The sequence below is a fragment of the Danio rerio genome, chromosome 19 (assembly GCF_052040795.2).
Source record: "Danio rerio strain M-AB ecotype USA chromosome 19, GRCz13ab, whole genome shotgun sequence".
Lineage (NCBI taxonomy): Eukaryota > Metazoa > Chordata > Actinopteri > Cypriniformes > Danionidae > Danio > Danio rerio.
This window is the reverse complement of record NC_141039.2, coordinates 15612501-15635793: the sequence shown is the minus strand read 5'-3', so window position 1 is coordinate 15635793 and position 23293 is coordinate 15612501. Positions and strand designations below refer to the sequence as shown.

The 23293-nt window shown below is 38.1% G+C and overlaps 1 protein-coding gene and 1 long non-coding RNA gene across 5 annotated transcripts in view; one reads left to right on the top strand and one right to left on the bottom strand.

Moving 5' to 3' along the window:
- The first annotated feature begins 14725 nt into the window (after window positions 1-14725).
- Window positions 14726-21521, top strand: LOC141379044 (uncharacterized). The gene is made up of 3 exons (XR_015516613.1): window positions 14726-18164; window positions 18318-19422; window positions 20623-21521. It is a non-coding gene; the product is annotated as an uncharacterized LOC141379044 (long non-coding RNA).
- zdhhc18b (zDHHC palmitoyltransferase 18b) overlaps window positions 16247-23293 on the bottom strand; it is a 27386-nt gene continuing 20339 nt past the window's right edge. The window contains exons 7-10 of one of the 4 annotated variants that reach the window (XR_015515758.1): window positions 22727-22839; window positions 22540-22636; window positions 18329-21039; window positions 16247-18177 (exon numbers count right to left, since the gene is read on the bottom strand). Coding sequence is in view for 3 of the 4 variants with exons in the window: in XM_087294006.1 (XP_087150132.1) it covers window positions 17377-17712; window positions 22540-22636; window positions 22727-22839 (546 nt within the window). In the remaining variant the exon portion in view is untranslated. 4 annotated transcript variants of the gene reach the window in all.

Sequence of the window (23293 nt, the reverse complement as noted above, 5' to 3'; positions counted from 1 at the left end):
CATATTGTTGCCTTCGGTGATTTCCTGAAGATAAATACCAAGAATTTACACAACTGAAATAACTACAGCAGTCCCGATCATCTGATCCCATATGAAGCAAGAGATCTCGATGTCATATGATGATGTGTGCAGGTGTTGTAGTGTCCTTTTTCTTAGGGGTAAATTTTGAAACCCTTTTCACTCTGTCTTAAGGGCCAAGGGGAAGGGGTAGGGGTACAAAAATAGAATTGGGATTGGGCCTAATTGTTGTATTATTAACAGGGGGACCATCACATTGCAAGACGCCAAGACCAGCGATACATTCCTGATGAGGCAATGACACCCTAGACCTTGGAATTTCACCAGCCTATGGATGGACAAGTTTTTACATGTGAAGTTTTTGAGCTGTAAGTTCTAATCAGCATCAAACATATAACTTAATAAACAGTTGTTAATAAACATTCATAGTTAAATAAATCAATGGAGCACAACCATGCAACAGAACTCAGATAAGCTCAGAAGAAAGAAAGAAAGAAAGCTTGGAAGAATAAATTATGTGGTTGTTTTCAGTGACAGGCTTCAGCCACTGTTTAAACTCGTCTTTCTCTAACCAAGAGTATACAAACCTGCATTTTCTCATTTTGCCATCTGTTTCGCTCTATGGTTTCATTATATGTGGAGTGTCACATCACCTTCTTACGTTTGTCGCAAACTACATCACATCACCCGGACGGAGGAGCTTGGCCAGACACGCCCCAGCATGAACTACGAGCACTTCGTAGTTAATATTAAGAGAAATATAAATTTACAATGCTTTTTTGGAGTCAAACACTTTGGACAACACTTAAACAAAATATAAGACCTTGCAAAAACGCAATTGAGGCTTTTTAATACATTTTAAGAGTCTTCATTTTCTTATATTTGATTGATCAACTTTTAATACTTTTTAGGACCCCGCAGACAGGGTTTATTGGTATATATAAAGGTAGAAAGGCAATAAGACAATAACCCAATGTTTAAGACATATGAAACCCAGCAACTTGGTTAACTTAACCCATCGGTTGGGTCAAATAAACAACCAAGCATTCTAGGCTAAATGAGTATACCCAACACATGGGTCAAAACAACCCACTGCGCGTTCTGTCCCATAGTTTACCAGCACCTGGGTTAGGGTTGGGTTAGAGTGTTTTTTAGAGTGTTTTTAGAGTGTATTAACTATGACTTTTGCCTCAATAAGTGAAGTTTATTTATAAACTAATTTCGAGAGAATCACATGCTTATAATTGCTTGCAGCCAGCCCTGCATTATTCAATTTAGTAATTACCAAACAGTTGATTCCTAAACCACTATAAATACCCTAAGTTCCATATGACAGCTATCTTTGTTTTTAAGAATCACCCCTTCCACCCCTACTCCTCCTCCTTTCCTAGATGGGTGGCACTGTGGGCCAGTGGTTAGCACTGTTGCCTCACAGCAAGAACGTCACTGGTTCTAGTCCTTTCCAAGTCAGCCGACGTTTCTGTGCAGAGTTTACACATTCTCCCCATGCTCACGTGGGTTTTCCCCAGGTTCGCCGGTTTCCTCCCACCGTCAAAAAACATGCAACTTAAGTTAATTGACTAATCCAAATCTTCATCATAGACACGCTCCTAGTAAATAGTTATCTCTTAAGAGCCATCACTATCTGTTCATTAGCTACTACAGCAGGGGAGTTCTCGAGATCTTCCTTAGCTCAAACTCCCCTCTCGCCTTGCAAATCGGAGGGAGCCCCGGGCTCAAGGATCTTATGAGCTTAGGGCTCTCTCCCAGGACAGCATGCCAAACTAGCTTTATAATTAGTCATCAGCTAAGTGTGAACTCTTGAAAATGCTAATTTGCTGTGTATTAAAAGTTAGTAAGGTAAAGTTGGCATTGGGCAGGATTAGGGATGTAAAACATGATGCAGAATATGTACTTTACAAGGGCTAAAAATCAGTAGGCATATATCAATACTAGATTGTTGACACTTTATTTTTCTATCCTAACTTGCTTGAACTATAGTGCCCTCCACCCACAAGTTCTAAAAAAATTCTAAAAATGATGTCTGGTGTCTGAATCAATTTTGGTTTGATGGCACAACCGACATTGTAAACAACACACTGCATCTATTTCATCTTCTCAGATATGCACATGGTATTCAAAGTGACTGTATCTCACTTCAAAAGCACACTTTGTTTTTGATTAAAGTTTTTTTTTTTGGGGAGCTCCAAAACCTCTAACATGCTCCGGCAAGACCAGAGTAACATGATCTGTGGCGAGGAGCGTATAGTAAATTGTGCTGAAAAGCTGTGACCCGGAGCTCCGCATGGCGCAGACAAAGGTTCCTCTTATGTGCCCCAGACGTGGGATCTCCCCTCTCATCTCATAGCAGCCAGCCACACCAACGCAAACCCCCATCTGGCCGCTCTCCAAAAAGCATATTTATTTTTCTGAGGGCTCATAAATGCTGCTTCTCTTCGCTTCTTTTGTTCATCCTCTGATCTGACATCTGCATGAGCATGCATGTGAAGAGAGGGTCAGAAATGAATGGGGGCTTGTGGCAAAAAATGTCAGTGAAATCAACAAACATGCCTGAAAATATTTCAGATAAAGGAGCACAATAAATCTGAATCTATTACAGCTGATGCATGTTAAATGAAATGTGGGAATGAATGAAAAGTGTCCAGTGTTTATTATAGCATTGCACTTACACTCAAAAACATGATGTTTGCTGTTTGTTCAAATAACTTATTTAAACTGAATGGAAACACATTTCTTGAGTTTTTTTGGTACAACTTAGCTGTTTTGTGTTCAATCCTCTTAAATATGTCAAAAACTAATCATTTAACTTAATTCCTTTTATGATGACCCAACACAAATTGATTGTGTGGAATCCAGAGTGTTTTTACAGTGTAGATTAGCACACGTTGCTATAAGATAGATTTCATTTCATGCGTTGATTTTTATGTGTTCTGTTTGTTTGTGTTTTCAGGGCTTTATCAATAACCAAAAGGGTCAGAACATTTCATATTGTATTGTTGTTTTTAAATGTGAACACAAAATAGTATGTGATTAGCAACAGATATTAAATTAAAATTACATTGCAAAAAAGTTTTCTTCAACAAAGGCTTATTCTAAAAAAGTAGCCCTATGTACGTTTCTAGAGATTGCGAATTATGTAGCCAGAGCTACGTGTGGCTGCATTTCCTCATTAAAACTAACACTACAGGGTGGTATGACGCTGTTCCTTTTCCTACTTACCAGCTGACCACTTATGCCTAGTTCACACTAGAGGATTTTAAGCCTGATTTGAGCCCGATTTGGAAGTTAACGAGATCGCCGACAGATCGGGCTGTGATCGGGAAGAAATCTGCGGGTGCTCGGCGCTCGCCGCTCTTTATGTGTGAACTACTGAACAACGCATCAACGAGGCTCGCTGACGCGTCGCCGACACCTCGTAGATGGAAATCCAACATTCAGCATGCTAAATATTCCAGAGCAGTCGGCCGACTCAACCCCACGTGTGGTCAGATGTAGTGACGAGCTGCAGCCAATGAGACAGCATATCAGCATGAGCTGAATGCCTGTGTGCTCAGGAGCTCAGCAGAAACATCTGTGATTGGTCAGAATGGGCATCGGTGCACTCGCTTCATTCTGCGTTAACAGACATGAGAGTAGGCTATATTAACAGTGGAACTAGAATTCTGTAACTATTAGAATTACCATACTGCTCATTCTGACCGTTCTCATATAAAACGCCATATTGTCACAACATATTTACATTCAAAGCTATTATTGAGATATTAAAATTAAGCTTTGAATGTCTGGCATCCAATTTAATGACACCATTATCCTAAAAATATAATCTCTTTTTGGTAATACAGCCTATAAATATGTAGTTAAGATACTAGAACATGCAAAGGTCTTGGCTTTCATTTTCACTTTCAAACAGGAGCTATTCGGCACAGAATATGCTGTTTTGAAAGATATCTGAGGTAAATTGATGTTTTTGCCATCAGAAAGTTTTGTTTATGTTAGCAGGAACTTGCTAAGCAAGAAAATGCACACATATTTAGTCACAGTGAAAAGTATCAGACATGCATGCAGTCATTTTGACCAATATAGTAATTTAAGGCAGAAATGCTCAGTTCTTTACTGTTTTGTAATTAAAAAAAAAAAAACAATGTCAGAAAGTAATACACTGATAGTTAGAAAACAGCAGGATGTTATAAATATGTTAGTTTTATTTCAAAGAGTTATAAAATTACAAAAACTAAAAACTCTCTGTGTATCTATCCACTGGAACCTTGCAGATGAGTGATTACTCCGCTGATAGATCAGCTGATTTGAGGATGTTTTTAAATGCTTTCTCCAAAGCTTGAAACGCTGTCAGTGATGTCATCAGCACACAAGCAGCCAATAGTGTTCAGCTTTTTCTGACGACTCCTCCCTCAAAATTTCATTGGCTGTGGTTTGGTAGCTTGAATGAGCTGTTGGGGAATGAGTTGTTGTCAGATCCTCTAGTGTGTGACCCAGAGTGGCAGAGTGGAGTTGTCCGCGACGACAGTGAAAAACACTTCCAGAAAACAGGTAAGACAAAAACAGAAGTCAAAAAATAAAATAAACAAGTAAATAACAGGGTGAGAATGTGGTGAAATCTGATCAGGCCAGTTCAAACATCTAGAAAATCTTCAATTAAGAAGCATTTTCTAGACAAGTCAAAATTATTGTTTTGTTTTTAAAAATAAAAAGTCAAAGCAAATTAAGTGAGTTTTTCTTAAAACTAAATATAATCTGCCATGGGTTAAGTAAAATAAGATTATTCATTCAATGTCTTTTCAGCTTAGTCCCTTTATTAATCTGGGGTCGCCACAGCGGAATGAACCGCCAACTTATCCAGCACATGTTTTACACAGCGGATGCCCTTCCAACCGCAACCCATCTTTGGGAAACATCCATACACACTCATTCACACTCATACACTATGGACAATTAAGCCTACCCAATTCACCTATACCACTTGTCTTTAGAAACCGGAGCACCCGGCGAAAACCCATGTGAACGCAGAAAGAACATGCAAACTCCTTACAGAAACGTCAGCTGAACTAGCGACCTTCTTGCTGTGAAGCGACAGCATTACCTACTGCGCCACTGCATCGTCCTTTAAATATTAGTTTTACTTATTGTAAAGACAACATTGGTTTGTTCTGTAAGCTAACTGAAGTATATATATATATATATATATATATATATATATATATATATATATATATATATATATATATATATATAGGTGCTAATAATATTGACCTTAAAACATTTTAAATAACAATTTTACTTGAAAGATTTTATTCCTTAAAAACTTTCTCTGAATAATATAATGTGAAAATTCCCTTGCTCTGTCAAACTTAACATCAATAAGATGCATGCTGTGTTTAGTTTTTTCATTATCGATGTCTACAAGCATTAAGTCATATTAAGCATTTTAGAATGTCCCGTCGAAGGGTTCATTTGCATATTTCCTGGCAGAAGGTGTTAAAAAACACCATGATGTTAACTTAATGAATGGTGACACCTCACATTTCATTGCATTACTTTAGTGGCACACAGTACTTAAAGGAAGCTTTAAGAAAGTTTAAAATGGCTATATAGTAATGATATAATATACAAACATTCTTTCATTACATATTTTCATCTTCAAAACATTAAAAACACAATAAATGAGCATGTTTAAACAGCAAATCTGTATTTAATAAAAAACTAATAAAATTACTTATAACTTTTCCAAAATATTCACTGAAACTCTTCACTGACGTTCCAAGGTGACGACAAGGTGTTCTGTTTTGGAAAAAAGAAAAACTTGTTCAAAAGTTGCAAATCTTAACAATTACAGTAACAAAAAAATACTTTTGTTTTGTCTTATTTTCGCCTTTGTGTTCAACAGAAGAAATACACTTGAACTGGTTTGTGACAATTAAAGGGGACTAAAGATGACAGAATTTTCAGTATTGGTAGAACTAGACTGTGAAGTGAATTTTAAGCATGTCGCACAACAACAAACAAAAAGTCAGAAAAAGTCCGATCCAAAATTTGAAACATTTACCTCTATTTTCATTCACTTCCTTCACTTAAAGTTCAAATCAAAAACGTCAACCATGATGCTATTTTCTAGTCACAATGCCAATATCAAGCTCTTTCTTGATGCAGATTAGTTTGTTTGTTTGTTCGTGTTTATGTTAATATCTCTTTTTATGTTGATTGCTGAGTACCCAGTTAAACAAGGTGTACACTGGGTAAAATAATGCAAACTCAATATTTAAAATATATCTTGAAACAACGTCTTCATGAAAGTAACAGCAATACTTTGTGCAGCCTCATCATTAAAGGAATAGTTCACCTAAAAATTAAAATGACTCCATAATTTACTCAACCTAAGGCCATCCTTTTAGGACTTTCTTTTGTTGGACAAACACAGTCAAAGTTGTTTTACATTTGATCCTAGCTGTCCAATGCTGTACAATGGTGTTGGATAGTGGCTCTTTTCTGAAACCACCACCACGAGGTTAACACGTCTTTTGAGGCATTTCAATGTGTTATTGTAACAATTTTTTTAATAAATCATGAACTAATTTTGTATAAATTAAGCTGTAGCTTTGGTAAGTGTAGACAAATACGCATAGCGAAATGCAAGAAACTAATTTAAAGTGCAAAGCAAGAAGTGAAAGTTAAAAATGTCAGAGAAGAAAATATATTTGTATTTGTTTTCTAATTTAAAAAATTTAGGTATTCTTTCACATAAACACATTCATCTGCTTGCGTTAACCCCCTGGCAGACTAGTTTTACAACCTATTTGTCTGCGTTTTGAAAGAGCCAGAAAAAAAATCTAACAATACTTTGTGTTCATCTGAAAAAAGAAAGCCATACACACAGAGCATGGCTTAAGGGTGTGTAAATGACGTTGTCATTTTAATTTACAGGTGAAATATTTCTTTAGATTTCAGGCTGTTTATATTATAATACATTTTATATAGTATGATATACCCATTAGGCTAACTGCTACTATCCATTAGGCAATGAGCTAGTGTTTCATTCTGATCACAGCCAGATGGAGAACATTACAACTTCAGATAACTTTTTATAGAGCCCAATTAAAGCTCTTTAAAACACTGACTTCATGTCTTCCTCCTTACTGTTCTCTCGTCAGTGTCTCTTCTCTTGAATTTGCTCTTTTATTCCATTAAAAAATAGCTTCCAGGTTGGAGGAAAATCCTTACTCCAGGTGGAGTTCAAGTATCATGGGGTTCTGTTCATGAGTGAGGGAAGAATGAAACGTGAGATCGACAGGCAGATTGGTGCAGCGGCAGCAGTAATGCGGTTGATATATCAACCGGTTGTGGTGAAGAAGCAGCTGAGCTGAAAAGCAATTTATCTTCCTACTCTCACCATACGTTTTGGGTCATGACTAAATGAACAAGATCTTGGATACAAGCAGCCGAAATGAGTTTGCTCTGCAGGGGGCAGGGCGCATCCTTATAGATAGGGTGAGGAGCTTGGTTATCCTAGAAGAGCTCGGAGTAGAGCAATTGCTCCTCCACATCGAGAGAAGTCAGCTGAGGTGGCTCAGGCATCTGTTTCGGATGCCTCCTGGATGCTTACCTAGGGAGTTGTTCCTGGCATGCCCCACCGGAAGGAGGTCTCGAGGAAGACCCAGGACACACTGCGTCCCAATCCACAAACTATCCATCCTAAATAATATTTGAAAATAGAATTAGTATGTCCCAAACCATAGTATGTTGAAAAGAGTATGCCAGAGGTTCCTGGATGGTTTGCTATTTCCGATAAAAATTTTAAGTGTAGAAGCAACCATACTCTAACCAACGATTTTGCCCACAATACATTGTGGATTGGATGCAAATTCGATTAGAACTACAAATGCATATGAAAGTGTAAATAAACTACAAACTTGTTGGATGCGCAAGACCAACCGTCAAGTAGAGGGGCTTCGGTAAAGATGTTTGAATGACTGTTAGACAATATCTAGCCCACTGGACAATATTTAAATCGCATTATCTGTGTTATTTTCATCTGCAACAACAATACTGAACTTATATAAAGACGTGTTTGGACAACTGAATGCAGAATTATCCAAAGACCTGAGGAGATTTCTCTGCATGACAGGCTTGTGAATGAGAGATTATCCTGCTGCTGCTTCTCTAATAAGGTAGGAAATTAAATATGGCAGAAATGTGGATGGTGTGTGTGGATGATTGACAGGGGGCATAACTAAGCAACACAACTATTAAATCTATTAAAGAGGAAGTAGTATGTCCCAAAGCTTGCATACTCTTCTGTTGCACACCCGAAAGTATAAACTGTTCCTTTACAAAAAAGTATGTACTTTTAGGGCGGTGTATAAGTATGCGAATTGGGACGCAGCTTATGTCTCTCGGCTGGCCTGGGAACACCTCAGGATCCCCCTGGAGAAGTTGGAGGAATTCTCTTACACGCTTGATTTCAATTTACTTCAGGCAAATGAACTGATTAAACTGTATCTGGCAAACCGAAGGGGCTAAAACAGTTGAACACAGCTTAAATCACATGATAATGTGCTTGAATAAACTGCATGCACGAACAGGAGCTTGTTGTCTTGACTGCTCATCAGTGGCTATTGCGTTTGTCTTTTGAGCACTAATTTCACGTCTTGGATGATATAATTGTGAAAATGTCTTTACAGTGTTTGATTGCTCGCTGTGGCGATTACCAGACATAAACAGGCTGTGTTTCTAATGGACACACTCTAAATGCTGCTGATTGTATATAAAACTGAATATAAAAGTGATTGATATTAGGGCCGAGACAATATATCGATGCCTTACGAATTAAGAAATGATTCTCCATTGATTCTGAAATTTTCAGAATGCAATGCAATTCTCTCTAATCGATTCTAAGCTTAGTTTTTACTACCCGATGGTGCTGTATGCTTTACAAATCTCCTCAATCCTTACACTTATTTGAATGTAAAACAATCATTAAAGGTGCAGTAGAAGATGCTAACATTAGCCTATTAGCAGTCTCTGTATATTGCTGATGTTTACTTGCTATCCTCTGTCTGAACCTTGTCTGTGAATGTACGGGTGACATAATCCTTTCTGAGTGAACAGGGTGCACAGAGGTATGCGATGACATACAGTATTTTGACAGGCAGGTAGAACAGCCTATGGTAATGTTCGGACCTAAAGCTTTGATTGGATTTTACAGTCCCACAGCAACCACAAAATATTAGAATACATACAAACACATTTAGATCACTTCATTTAATCATGGCTATCAGGATGTGAAGAGACTTCAAGCAGCATAACAAAAAATGGTTTCTGAAGACAATCATCTCTTTCACCTTTAATAGTTAAAGGTTTAATAAAAATGTTTAAGCGAATTACAAGAATGTTATTGAGCTGTGCTTATGTTAATCCAGTGGAATAAAAGTCATGGTGCAAGTGCGTTTACCACGTGTGTTTCGGGTTTATTATTGGACAACTTCCGATTTACAAATTTCAAAACAAACTATTAACTTTTCATACCCTTTCTGTCTTGTACACATCAAGCTTATTAACAGACTACACATATATTTTACAGCAGTAATCATGTTTTGTTAAATAATCTGGTTATAAAGGCTGGCTTGTTTGCACAAGTTTATTTTTGACCTTTTTTATACAAATTATTTACTGCATTCAGCTCCATGAACAATTTAAATTATATATTTTATTAAAACACCTAATTACAACCTCAAATAAGTCTTGCAGACTTGTAATAAAATAATTATCATCATTGATTCTGCCACCCTAAAGGTTTCTTAACAAATTAAGTTAAAGAACTATTTTATTAAACAATTATAAAGTGATTTTAAGGATTATATATTTATGTATGTATATATATATATATATATATATATATATATATATATATATATATATATATATATATATATATATATACTGTATATATATATATATATATATATATATATATATATATATATATATATATATATATATATATAATTTCCTGTCAAGCCGTTTATACCTGGTAAACTTCTAATTAAAGTGTAGCTCACTTATTTAAGGGATGTCCTTTTGTTCAATCTTTTTGGATTAAAGTGCTTTTTTAAAAATGCCTTAATTATTCAAAGTCTTAATCATTGTTTCAGACTTAACCAAAACACATTGTTTTGGGTTTTACATTAATATATCTTGAAAAGTTTTATATCTATATTTGTAAACCACTTTTTAGCATATTTAAACAAGAAGTATTGACCTAGAGCAGGGGTGGCCAATCCTTTTCCTGGAGAGCCACCTTCCTGCAGATTTCAGTTGAAACCCATAATCAACACACCTGCCTGTTACTATCACGTGGTGTTCAGGACCTAATTAATTGGTTCAGGTGTGTTTGATATGGGTAGCAAATGAAATCTGCAGGAAGGTGGCTCTCCAGGAACAGGCTTAGCCACCCCTGGCCAAGAGTGATGTTTAAACTCATAGAGTTTGTGCTTATTGCTTTGTATTTAATAAGCCTGTTAGTTTTTATGTTTATATTACCCTCTCGTTTCCCCTTAATTTCACTCATGCATTTGTTATATATTTAATTCATAATTCCATTATATTGTTTAAACATTACCTATTTGTAGAGACTATTCTGTTTTATTTGTAAATCTTTTGTTGTTATAAATAGATTTAAAAAAATTAACTATGATGACGCCATGTGATCGGTCATCATGACTGCAGCAATTTTGGGTTCCGAAGTGTCCAGCTGTCCGGCTTGACAGGTCCGTTTTCAACTCCACCCCTGCCTGCGCTCAGCTAATCTCGTTGAACACCAGCTGCAGCTGTGCTAAAGATTTGGAAGTAGGCAGAGAGCGCCATCTGCTGTTAAAAAACTCAGAATCAATGGGACAGGAACTTTCCATTTTCAGCAAGCCAGTTCAAGCACTTCCAGTCATTCAAAAAGCAAGTCCATTGTTCTGTGCCATGTTTTTTTTTTAAAAAGTCAATTTATTTGGACTATTTTCAACGTAGTTTCTGCACTCGATTGCTGTTCCTGATGGTGATTCCGGTCTTTCATTGAATGACTAAATAAATGCTATTTAATAGACTATATTTGAACTAAATTACATTATCGGTGCTGTAAAAGGAACTGTATGAAATTAAAAACTTTCACCGGAAGTTTATCTATGGCTGAAATACACTTGCTGTGCATAAAACTATAAATCCAGAGAGAATTGTGATGTATTCCAAAAATCTAAGATCCATAAATCATCATCAACTTATCACCCCAGTCCTAATTTGATAAAATTATCTCATAATTGGTGACGCAGTTGCGCAGTAGGTAGTGCTGTCGCCTCACAGCAAGAAGGTCACTGGTTCGAGCTTCGGCTGGGTCAGTTGGCGTTTATGTTTGGAGTTTGCATGTTCTCCCTGCGTTGCATGTTCTCCCTCTGGGTGCTCTGGTTTCCCCCACAGTCCAAAGACATTTGGTACAGGAGAATTAGGTAGGCTAAATTGTCCGTGGTGTATGAGTGTGTGTGAATGAGTGTTTGTGGATGTTTCCACAATGCTGGAATGCTTCATTCCAAGGACTAGACATAGGACACAAAGCATCGTCAGAGAATGACCCACCAATTTTTCTGGCATGTATTTTTTTATGCTTTTGTCCAAGGGGCAGCACGATGGCACAGTGGGTAGCGCAATCCCCTCACAGCAAGAAGGTTGCTGGTTCGAGTCCCAGCTGGGTCAGTTGGCGTTTCTGTGTGGAGTTTGCATGTTCTCACGTTGTTTGTGTGGGTTTCCTCCGAGTGCTCTGGTTTTCCCCCACAAGTTCAAAAACATGTGGTATAGGTGAATTAGGTAGGCTAAACTGGCCGTAGAGTAGTGTGAATGAGCATGTATGAATGTTTCCCAGTGATGGGTTGCAGGTGGAAGGGTATCTGCTGCCTAAAACATATGCAGGATAAGTTGGTGGTTCATTCCGCTGGGACGACCCCAGATTAATTAAGGGACTAAGCTGAAAATAAAATGATTGAATTATTATTTTTGTTTTATTTTACAAGTGACTTTTGAACAAGTGACATTAAAAAGTTGAGTTTTGCCATTTTTGAATCCATTCAGCTTACTTCCAGGTCTGGCAGGATTTTGACTTTGTTCAAATATTCCACACATAAAAATTCCCAAAATGAGCCCAGTCGAATTTGATGAAACTAAACATGTGCTGTTATGTGAGCAATCCTTGAAAGCAGTTTTCCAAATGAATCCTGTATCACTTCTGGGTACAAAGGAAAAACATGAAACCGTCTCAGATTAGTTCCAGAAAGTAATAAAATGATTTAATGTTCCGGAAAGTATTATAAACTGCCAAATGATTGAATTTGTTGAATATATGTTTCAGTGGGCCACTTTTATTTATGATATGCAATGATTAAATGAGGTGGAATAATAGGGCTCCTGGCTGCTTGTATGAGATAAGCAACGAGTGAAATGAAGAGAAACAATTTCAAATCTTTTTGCATGATTTGATAGACGCCAGCGCCACCTTGTGGTATTGAAAGACAGTGGCGTAAAATAATAACGAAAAGAAAGAATGAATGTCCTACTAAGAAAGCACATTTAAATAACTAACTACACCAAATCCAAGTCTGCATCCAGATACTATTGGAGAAATGAAGTGCTACTAGAGCGCAAATGATACCAGCCCCCCTATTATGTCAAAACAGGTCATTCAAAAATCAACAAAAACTTTAAAAGTATTATTTACTATATAAAAGAACATTTATTTCAAATGTCTTAATGGTTATATTTACAAAAACTCACTTGGTACGAGCAATTGGATAAATAGCTCTTTTTAGCTCTCTGCTGGACAAAACATTTTCGTTGTTCTTTTAAACTAACCACTTACCAGATGGGCTTTTTCATCAAATGTCATGTTTTACAAACAGGGAAGTGGTGTAGTTGAAGATTTTTGTGATAAAGAAAGAACAAAAGTACTTAATCTGTCCCAAAATCATCATTAATGTAAAGCTATATATAAAATATACATTTTTACAATATTTAAATTTACAATTGTTTGGGTCATGTAGACAGTTAAAATAAATTTGTGAAACTTGTATAATATTACACATCAAGATGTGCCAAAGTCTTGTTATAAATGCCTTTAATGTAAATTTCTAAATTTAACTAAAATGTCTTTTTACCTAATTGCCATATAAATGGCCCATAATCTGTTTTAAAGGGAGAGTTCACTCATTATTTACTCACCCTCAAGTGGTTCCCAACCTAACCTAAAGGATGACATTTTGAAGAATGTTGGAGACATTTCCACTAACTGCTAGTCAATCGTTGCCGGTGAACAACATTCTTTAAAATCTCATGTTTTGCATTCAATTTCACTTGGTTGCTTTTTTTGTTTTGAAAGTATCCTACATGCAATCAATCAACCAACCCTGTTAATAATTAATGACTCACCTAGCCTACATGTTCCAATTCCCCGAGACCTTCATTCATCGTCAGAACACAAATGAAGGTATTTCATCTTCCAGACAGCAATGCTACGAGTCCAGAAAACAAATTAAAAACATTGTCAAACAAGTCCTTTAATTGTCCAACTGTGATTGTATGAAGCTCCAAGGACACTTTGTGCACTAAAAAAACTAAAAATAACTATTTACCCACGTCTTCTGCGAATGGTCAGTAAGTCTAATGGCAACATGTCTGCCAAAATAGGAAGCATTGTTTTTTTTTTTGTTTTTTGTTTTTACAAATTATTACCCTTTTAGGTCTTTTGACTGGTGAGATTACAGTAGATCTGTATTACAAAAAGGTATGTTTTATTTTATTTATTCATTAAGAATAGAACTAACCACACACGTGTGTCCATTTTATAAACACATTAGCCAATTTAGACTTAGTTTTGGTGCCCACTTTAAAACTATTTATTTTGCATGAGATATTCATGTGCTAATTTACGTGGGACCACATGAATCCACACTGGCTACAGCATTGGTGTTGACTGGACAATAAAATCTGAGAACATGAGCCGCTGACAGTTAAATTGACAGAGTATGCAGATTTAGAACAAAACTTGTTGTGCTCTTTGATCTTTAAACTTTTCACACTTTAAAAGTTACTGTGCGAGTAACAAACGCATTTAGAGAAAGCTTTAAAGTTCAACTTAAATTGATAGTTGTGCCAAAAATGATAATTATCATTTACTTTCCGTCCACTTGTTCTTAATCTGTTTGAGTTTACTGAGCTTCTGAAGAAGATTTTTCAAAGAATCTTGGAAACCGATAGACATTTGCATCCAAAGCCTTTTATTATTATTATTCCTACTGAGAAAGTCAGTGGCCATCATTTTTTCAAAATTATACAAAATATATTGTGTCCATCAGAGAAAAAAAAAAAAACTCATTTAAAGGGTACCTATGATAAAAATCATCTTTTGTACGCTGTGTGAACAGAACTGTGTGTGTGTCCACAGTCATATTGGAGTGATATAAACACAAGTCTTTCTTTTTATATATAAATTTTCTGATGTAAAAATAGGATCCATATCACAGGGATTTTGAGGCCCAACGCAACGTGATGTAGGAGTGGGGTTTTCCCCACCCACCAAATGAATTGACAAGCACCATGTTTCTATAATTACATGTACACACGTCTACAAAACATTTTTTTTTTTTTTGCTAATAAACTGGGATTAAAATATTAGTTACAACTTTGTGATTGTTATAAGTTTACAACAGAGCAGAGCATGTTTGTAATAAAGACAGTCAAATCTCTGTAATTCTTAACTGCTATAATCACCACGGCCACATGGTGTCAGTAAACATGAACACATGTTTGTGTGTGTGTATTGCAAACGGCTTTTGTATGATGCTGTGTTCACACAAGAAGCAGAACACGCAGATAAATCTCGCTATTCGCACGTAAATAGCCGCGTAAACATTTGAGTTTACACGCCTCATTTGCGCGTCAAATCCGCTTTATTTGCACATCAAATTTACTTCAGAACATATGCAGATTCGCGTGAGGGACAGAGCTTCTGTCAGCCCGGTGACTCTAGCTTAGTTGCTAAATGGCTAACATGGATTTTATGAAGAAAATAACAGTGTTTATTTGCACTATGAAAGCTGAAAAACAGCATCGATACGTTTAGGATCGTGTCTGAGTCCAGGTCCTTTCAGAGGTGCATCCAGCTCTATGAGCTCATAAACTCCTCCAGAAACTTAAGCTGGATGATGGAGGCTTTCAGCAGTGCTTCTGACTGAGCCGAGCCCAGTTTGATGAACTGTTGTCAGTGTCGGCTGGAGGATTTCCCTCGGGACACCAACAACAGGCCCTACGTCACAATCACGCCCCCACAAAAACAAGCTCCTGATTGGTTACCGTAGCGCGAATGTCCACTTAAGTTCAGCATTTTGAACTGGAGCGATTCGCGCGAGACGCACGTTAAAAGCCTCAAACGCTCAATTTGCGCCGCACCATTTGTGCCGCAGGATGTCTATCCGCATGCTTGCATTGACTTATGTAAAACACTCGCGCTTAACTCTCCTTTCGCGTCTAGTGTGAACACAGCATCAGACTCATCATTTCAGAAAGGCTTGAATAGACGCAGCCACAAATACAAAGAAATAAACTTGGCATTTCTGACTAATGAGCTGTTTCAGCTTCATCCAAGTGCTGTTTATCTGTCGTAATGCATGATAAGTAGCAGACACACAAGTGAGAATGGTGGGTGGGGATAAGCAGCTCATTTGCATTTAAAGCCACAGGATGCATAAACAGCTACAGTTTACTCAAGACACAAATGGGCATATTCTGGACACTATAATAAATATTCTGATGGGTATTTAGAGCTCAAACGTTACAGAGACATTCAGGAGACACCAAAGGCTTATCCTAAATCTTGTAAAAGGGGTAAAACAGGTGCCCATTAAGGTAAGAAAATTAGTAAATTTACGTTTTGTGGTGAATAATCCCTTCAAGCCCTTTTCGTATATTTTTTTTTTTTTTGCAAATATTATTCTTTTTACAAGTATGCTGTGTCCTTCACCAGAAGTGATCATGCACAGATTTCATTTCAATCACAATCCTAGCATGTTTAATACAAATATCCTAAATTAGCGAGTGATATTTCCTCTCACATGGGAATTAAAAAACAGGCTTCACACATACCCTGGCATTCACAAACATGAAAATAACGTGCTGTGCAAACCTTTTTATTATACATACACACATGTGAACCCCAAGTCTGGCATTTGTGAGGCGGCAAAGTGTACCACAAACTCCAGCCTGGCCTGTTAGTTCTTTGTATTTATTTGTGCAAATGTTGCAGAGGTCTTAAGAAACAGAGGATCAATTTCGGCATTCATAAATAACATTCAGTTTGCATATTAAGTCAAAACCTGGATAACAATACAACACCCACATTCCCAATCCCATACAAACACACACACACACACACCACACAAAAGGTGTCCACACACACAGTAGCACACGAGTCGAACCATGAAAAACTAAAACATTACAGTATTGCTGCTTTGAGAGTTAGTGCATTAAGACTAATTACTGCTAAACAGTGGGTCAGGAATGCAACGTGAAGAACAGCAGAACTTGTGACGAGGTTTAGAAAGAAACACTCATGTTACTTTTCAACTAGATCAGGGGACTCGAGGGCATCATCTCATCCACATTAGCAGGTACTTGTGCACACTGAATACCATGTTTTAAACACAATATTTTACAAAAAAAAAAAGTCATGCTGCAGTCCTTTCGAAGGAAAGAGAATTTTGGCTGAGAAGATTTCTCGTTCAACATGAGGGATGAAGATTGATTGGGAGCTATATTCTCCAGGCATGCTCTTGTATTTTTTGCATAAAGACGACGGTTCTGGCTTACTGAAGCTTAACCAATCCATCCCCGAAGAGACTTGAATGAGGCCGGAGAAGTGAATCCCAGAGTTCTTGTCAATATCGAGGACGACAGTGTTCTTGTTCCATTATTGCGGTTCTGATGAAGCTCATTTTGGAACTCAGCGTCTCGATTAACAATGTTTAAAGGCAGTTGCTCTGCAGTTCACATTTTGTGCTCGTCTTTGGAAATGCTTTGCATATGATTTACAAAGCATTCCCGATCATCTTTTAACAGAAGATTACACTTTTACAGATTGCCGAGTTGACTGCATTCCTCTACAGAACTGTAAAACCAGCATAGTTTGCTAAACAAGGAAGTCTTCGTGGAATCTTCAGACTTGTCAGTGTCACAGTTGAAGCTGATCAATCAAGGACAAACTCAATCCATAAAATGAATCAACACCAACGTTAAACATCTGAATCAGCGCAGGGAACTAAATTTGGGGTCTCTGTTCTTGGAGTCTTTCCGTCGTGAACTGTGGCTGTGATGGGGTCTTGGTGAGGAGTTGGTGGTCTTGTGAGTGTGATGAGCAGCTTGTTTTCCTTTAGATCTGTGATGAGAGTGATGTTTGTGAGGGGTGCTGGCTGGTTGGCGTCCTGTTGAGGTCTTGGGTTGCTCGAGAGCAGGTGATGGGACGATCTCCGGAAGAGGCTCCAGGATGGCCGGCGCGGCTTGAGGTTTGGCCTGCGGACACGAGCTTGTGAGGAGAGGAGATCGAGAGGCTGTTTCCAGCAGACCTTTGGTGCCCTGTGTGCACTGTGAAGGAAGATGGGGAGAGTCAGAGAACAATGGATGGAGGGTTGTGTCGGATATGGAAAAATGAGGGATAAGGGAATAGTTGTGGCAGACAAAAAAAAAGAAAGTACATAAGAGTTAGAAATAGTGGAAGCACACGTATTTTAGGTGGTTTAAATGGAAAAACTTAAAGAGCTGAGCAGTAAGCAACAGCCAATCAGGTATCAGCATCACTGATGACCCATGCAGATGAATCTTCATTTGTTCTGCTTTAGGAGCTGCATATGACTAGTCTAGTCATACTCAAAGGTTTAAATCAATTCTGCTAAGAGAGAACAATGACAATTACCATCAGCAATATCAGGAGAATTACAGAACAAACTCTGAACAAAATACCAGCTTAAAGGGTAGTAAAAACAAACTCTACAATTATTTACTCACCCTCACATCATTAAAATGTTTAACATTTTAATGTACAAGTTCAAGCTCCTCTCATAGCCTGGGGCCTGTACCATAAAGCAAGTGTAGCTGGCTAGCCAGTGAGGTTTCAGTTTAGTTTCACCTATTCCGGGGTTCAGGTAGCATGAAGGCAACTCATCTGCTCCATAATGCCATTGCAACAAAAGGGGATTTAAGCTGCCTTCATGTTACCTAAAACCTAGTCTTTCGTAGCCAGATCTCAGACTGACGGCTGGAGGTCTGAGAACTGCCTATGATGTTATATGACTAAGAGGCTAACCATCCAATCCCGTTTCGCTTTGTGCCGCACCATGTTTGTGGAAATTTCCTCAGAACAGCCTGTAAAGCACCCACAGATCATTTATTCACTAAAATCTTTTAAAGTGTACAACAATGATCGAGATTCTATTCGTCAGCAAAACATATAGGAAATCAGTAGAACACGCATGTAGACTTTTTTTTCTAAGATAAATTCATTATTTAAGTGAAGCATCTCAACAAAGATCACAAAAACGCAGATTTTCTTTGTTCTATAAAAGCAAAGTTTTGTTGTATTTGTGAACTTCCACTTCTCCAAAGTAGTTACTGCTTTCTCTTATCTTTATGACCAAAATGACAAAATATTTTACTGACATTAGGGGAAAAAGAGAAACAAATATAAGCAAGTGTTTCTCAGCATCAGAGGTTGAAGCTTTGATGCAGCGAGTATTGCATACTTTCACATAATCAAGTGTTTAAGTCAAATTGACAAATGCTCATTGTCACAAAATTATCCTTAAAATAAGGTGTACAGGCGGTCAATGATTGTTTCATCAAGGTCTCAGAATTATCCGTTAATTAATGAGCACTGTCATCAATAAAAACAATGCAGCTTTTTTTATCCACTAAGACTTGTTTCCAGGTTGGCTGATTAAGTATTGTCAAAAACATCCAAATTCAGTACAAATCAGCATCGAAATTTTTTAATTGTTCATTTCCCGCTTACATTTGAGCCCATTTTTAAACACTGATTGCCCATTGTGTTCATGTGCACAAATGACTACAATTGGCTGTAAAAGTGGTCAATTCACCGCTCTTTAACAAGTGCAAACACAGATACAGGTACACCGCAGCAATGTTAGCACGAAATAACCATTTTTTACATTTCAGTACAGATTAGTATCGAACCCGATACTTTTGGCAACCCAAATTAGGCCAAATTGCTGCACACACACTTCCTAAAAATGCTGTTTACTTAGACCAGGGGTCACCAATCTCAATCCTGGAGGGCCGGTGTCCCTGCAGGGTTTAGCTCCAACTTGCCTCAACACACCTGCCTGAGTGTTTCAAGTATACCTAGTAAGACCTTGATTAGCTTGTTCAGGTGTGTTTGATTAGGGTTGGAGCTAAAATCTGCAGGACACCGGCCCTCCAGGAACAAGTTTGGTGACCACTGACTTAGACCGATCAGAAGAAGTGTTTACAGAAAAGAGTGCAACATGCATTAGATGTTAGGCAACAGCCTTCTGGGTGGTGCTGGGCATGACACCAGGGCCTGAGACTACCTAAAACCAAAGATTGATTCAAACTGAACTTAAACTTAACTGGCTAGCCGGGCGACGTTTTGGCGCAGCATTTAGTGCTGTCACCTCACAGCAAGAAGGTTGCTGGTTTGAGCCTCAGCTGGGTCAGTTGGTGTTTCTGTATGGAGTTTGCATGTTCTCTCCGCATTTGCATGGGTTTCCTCCGGGTGCTCCGGTTTCCCCCACAGTCCAAAGACATGCGGTACAAATGAATTGGGTAAGCTAAATTGTCCTTAGTGTATGAGTGTGAATGGGTGTGTATGAATGTTTCCCAGAGATGGGTTGCAGCTGGAAGAGCATCCGCTGCGTAAAAGATGTGCTGGATAAGTTGGCGGTTCATTCCGCTGTGGTGAACCCAGATTAATAAAGGGACTAAGCCGAAAAGAAAATTAATAAATGAATGAACTGGCTAGCCAGCTAATTCATCTTTGTGGTGCAGGCCCGTGGGCAGATTCCCATTGAAGTCATTTTAAAACAAAACAAATCAATTTAATTCTGGTCTGACTGTTCAACTGAAACCCTCAGAATATATCGTCCATGGTGTGACCATGTCTGCCGTAGCTGAAAAAAATTTGGAAGGATGATTTCAAGAATATTGTATCTTTACAATGTCACTAAACCATTCAAGTCCCCTAAAATGGCTAGTCATCTAAGGACAAATGCACTAGGGCACAGCCTATTGCTAAGAATTTCTTCAACACCACAATTGGAATTGCTCACTCGTTCAGCACTGAACCGGGTAAGGTTCCGTTTTCTCGACGTGCAGTCTCAACTTTTAAAAAAATCTGAAAACCCACTCTGCAGTGACCAACAACATACTTTAACAATCAAGTACTAAACAGGGAGTATAAAGCTCCAACATGCATGTCTCAGTCTCAGTCAGTCAAAGATGAGAAATCAAGAGGGCGAGTAAATAATTTCTCTCATGTTTGGGTGAATTATCCCTTTAAGATATTGGTGTACGACATGGCACTACAGCTTAACAACAACAAAATCAAAGTCCAAAACAACATATTCCAGCATATTTCTGAAATAAACATGGAATGACTGTGGTTAATGGTCAGAATGGGTAGAGGAGGAGCAGTGCTGATTGTGCGCTGATGCTGTAAAACATCAGGTCAGACTCTGTGCATCAGCACTATTAGTCTTGGCAGGAGTCAGGCAGCATGCAGGCCAAAAGCATGTGGAGCCAATGTGACGCCACCTACAAGAACCTAAAACTGTGTCCCAAACTCCCACCTCTTACCAACCTCCCCACAATCCCCTACTTCTGCCCACTGAACCATCAGCTGGCACAAGACAGGGCGAAATCCAGGCAATCTTTTTCCTAAACAAACATGCACACACACAGAGGATAAAGGTTAATGTGCTAAAACCAGAAAGTGTGACATCACTAACGCATTGAAACATGCCTGGGAGAAAAGAGGAAAAAAAAAAACACTGAACTCGCCCTACATACTCAAACCAGGGCAGTAACAACATGTACATGCAGGACAGGAATTCTGTGGTTTATTTGAAAAAATATTTATTTTACATTAAAAGGCATTTTCAACATACAAATGTGTTTAGAAGTACAAAATAACATTGGGTGCTCTTCATTTAAAAATATATCAGGGATTTAGACCCATGCTTTAAACCCATAACAAAACTGCCATGTCACATGCAAACTGTTTCACAACATGTACATGCGCGCGCACGAGCTCGCGCTCACACACACACGCACACACACTAAAATAAGGCAAATATTAGTATTCCTCCATTGCTACAATGAATAAGCGAAGAAATGCATTAGAAACTCCCTTTTTCTGCAAGCAAAACTGATACTTTCCACATATCAGTCCTATTTTAATATTTCAAACTTAAAACACGTTAACAAACTGTTCTAAGTTACAACTACAGGAATGTACACAAAAACTTGCACCGTTAGTGGTTTGTTCGTTTACTCCGATGATCAGAGGCACTTCTGGTTAGTTGTGATTAACATCTGAATATAAAAATAAAAGAAAATAAGACCTTCGAGGAACATCCAAGTTGATAAACACCAAAACTGCAAGATATGAAAACTAAAAACTTATGCAAACAACTTCAAACAACCAGAGATGTTTGTATATGCTAAGAGTGTAATAAAACAAACATCACTGACACAAACAAGCGTAACAAATAAATGAAAAATAAACATCTGCAGCAGCTTGTTTATACTCTGATTTTTTTTGAGAAGACTATTGCTGCGACAATCTTGCACATCTGCAAGTCGCACAAAAGTCTTTGAACCTCTAAGCTTTTAAAATAAACACCCTCATCACCTGAAACTACAGCGCCTTTCCTGCTTACTAACTGCAACCTCTAAATAACATTACAGGAAGCCAGAAGTTTCATTTCCTTATTCTGTAATGAGCACAGATGCAAAGTTGTGCAACATGAAACACATCAGCTACACTTTACCCTAAAAATCTTATAATGCAACACCATCATAAATGAGTCTGTAAACTTGACCTTAAACTTGACGTAACCTTTCACGCTAAACGTAAACACAAACCTCCACATCTATACATCAGACTTTCACCAAGGCACTCAAACAAATCCGAGTCAGCCACACTTCGGCTGCAGCATCTCAACCCGGATGCTGTCTGACAGCTAAATAAAGGGTACGGCCAATGCCAAAACGCATCAAGCACCACAAAAGGACAGGCTACGCTGGGTTTGGATCAGACACATGAGTTCAGGCTGTCGAGTGGTTCTGCATGGAGATGGCAGGTTGCTGTAGGGTTACAACCAGGGGTGGAGGAGGTGGTGGTGGAGGTCGGCCTGAGGTGACTGCTCGTCCTACCATGTTTATGTCGTTTTTAGCAGCTGGAAGTTCAATTTCCACAGGACTGGTCTGGACGGAGTCATCAGAGGGCACAAATCCTCGTCTGTCAATCAAACTGACAAGACAAGAGAAGAAAAATAAATTACCAAAAACAAAACACAAACATTTAGTAACAGACAGCGCTGTACGCGGGCTCATGTCTCACCTGGGCGGCATTGGTCCACAGAGCACAGAACAGCAGTTTTTGATCATACTGTTGTAGCTGTAAGGATTTCCAACATCCTCATTCCCACTTTTCCCTGACCAGGAGCCCTTAATCTGTAATGTGAAAAAATACAGCTACTCAAAAAAATATTGAGGTGTGATTTTGGATTTATGCTGTCTATATGTATTACACATTTGAATTTAAGCTAATAAAAATTTGATGCAATGTATCAGTCACACATAAAATGCTAAGAAAATTGAGCATTGGGGAGTACATGAAGCTGTGTTACTAGCCAGTGGGCCTTTTTTATCATCATCATTTTGTTAATTGTAACAAGGACTGAGATTATTAAACTGCAGACTGCACTGTCCTCATGTAAACCTGCTTATTTCAATGTTCTTTGTTGCCGTGAGCAAAAATGGTTTCACATTAATTCCATCTCTTTAAGTGCATAGAGTTGGAGTAGCTCATAACATGCATTGGAAAATGCAATGTGGCAAACATCTGTCCAAGCCTGCAACGAGAATGGTTTAATGGTGAACATGTAGGGATAAAACAATATAACAA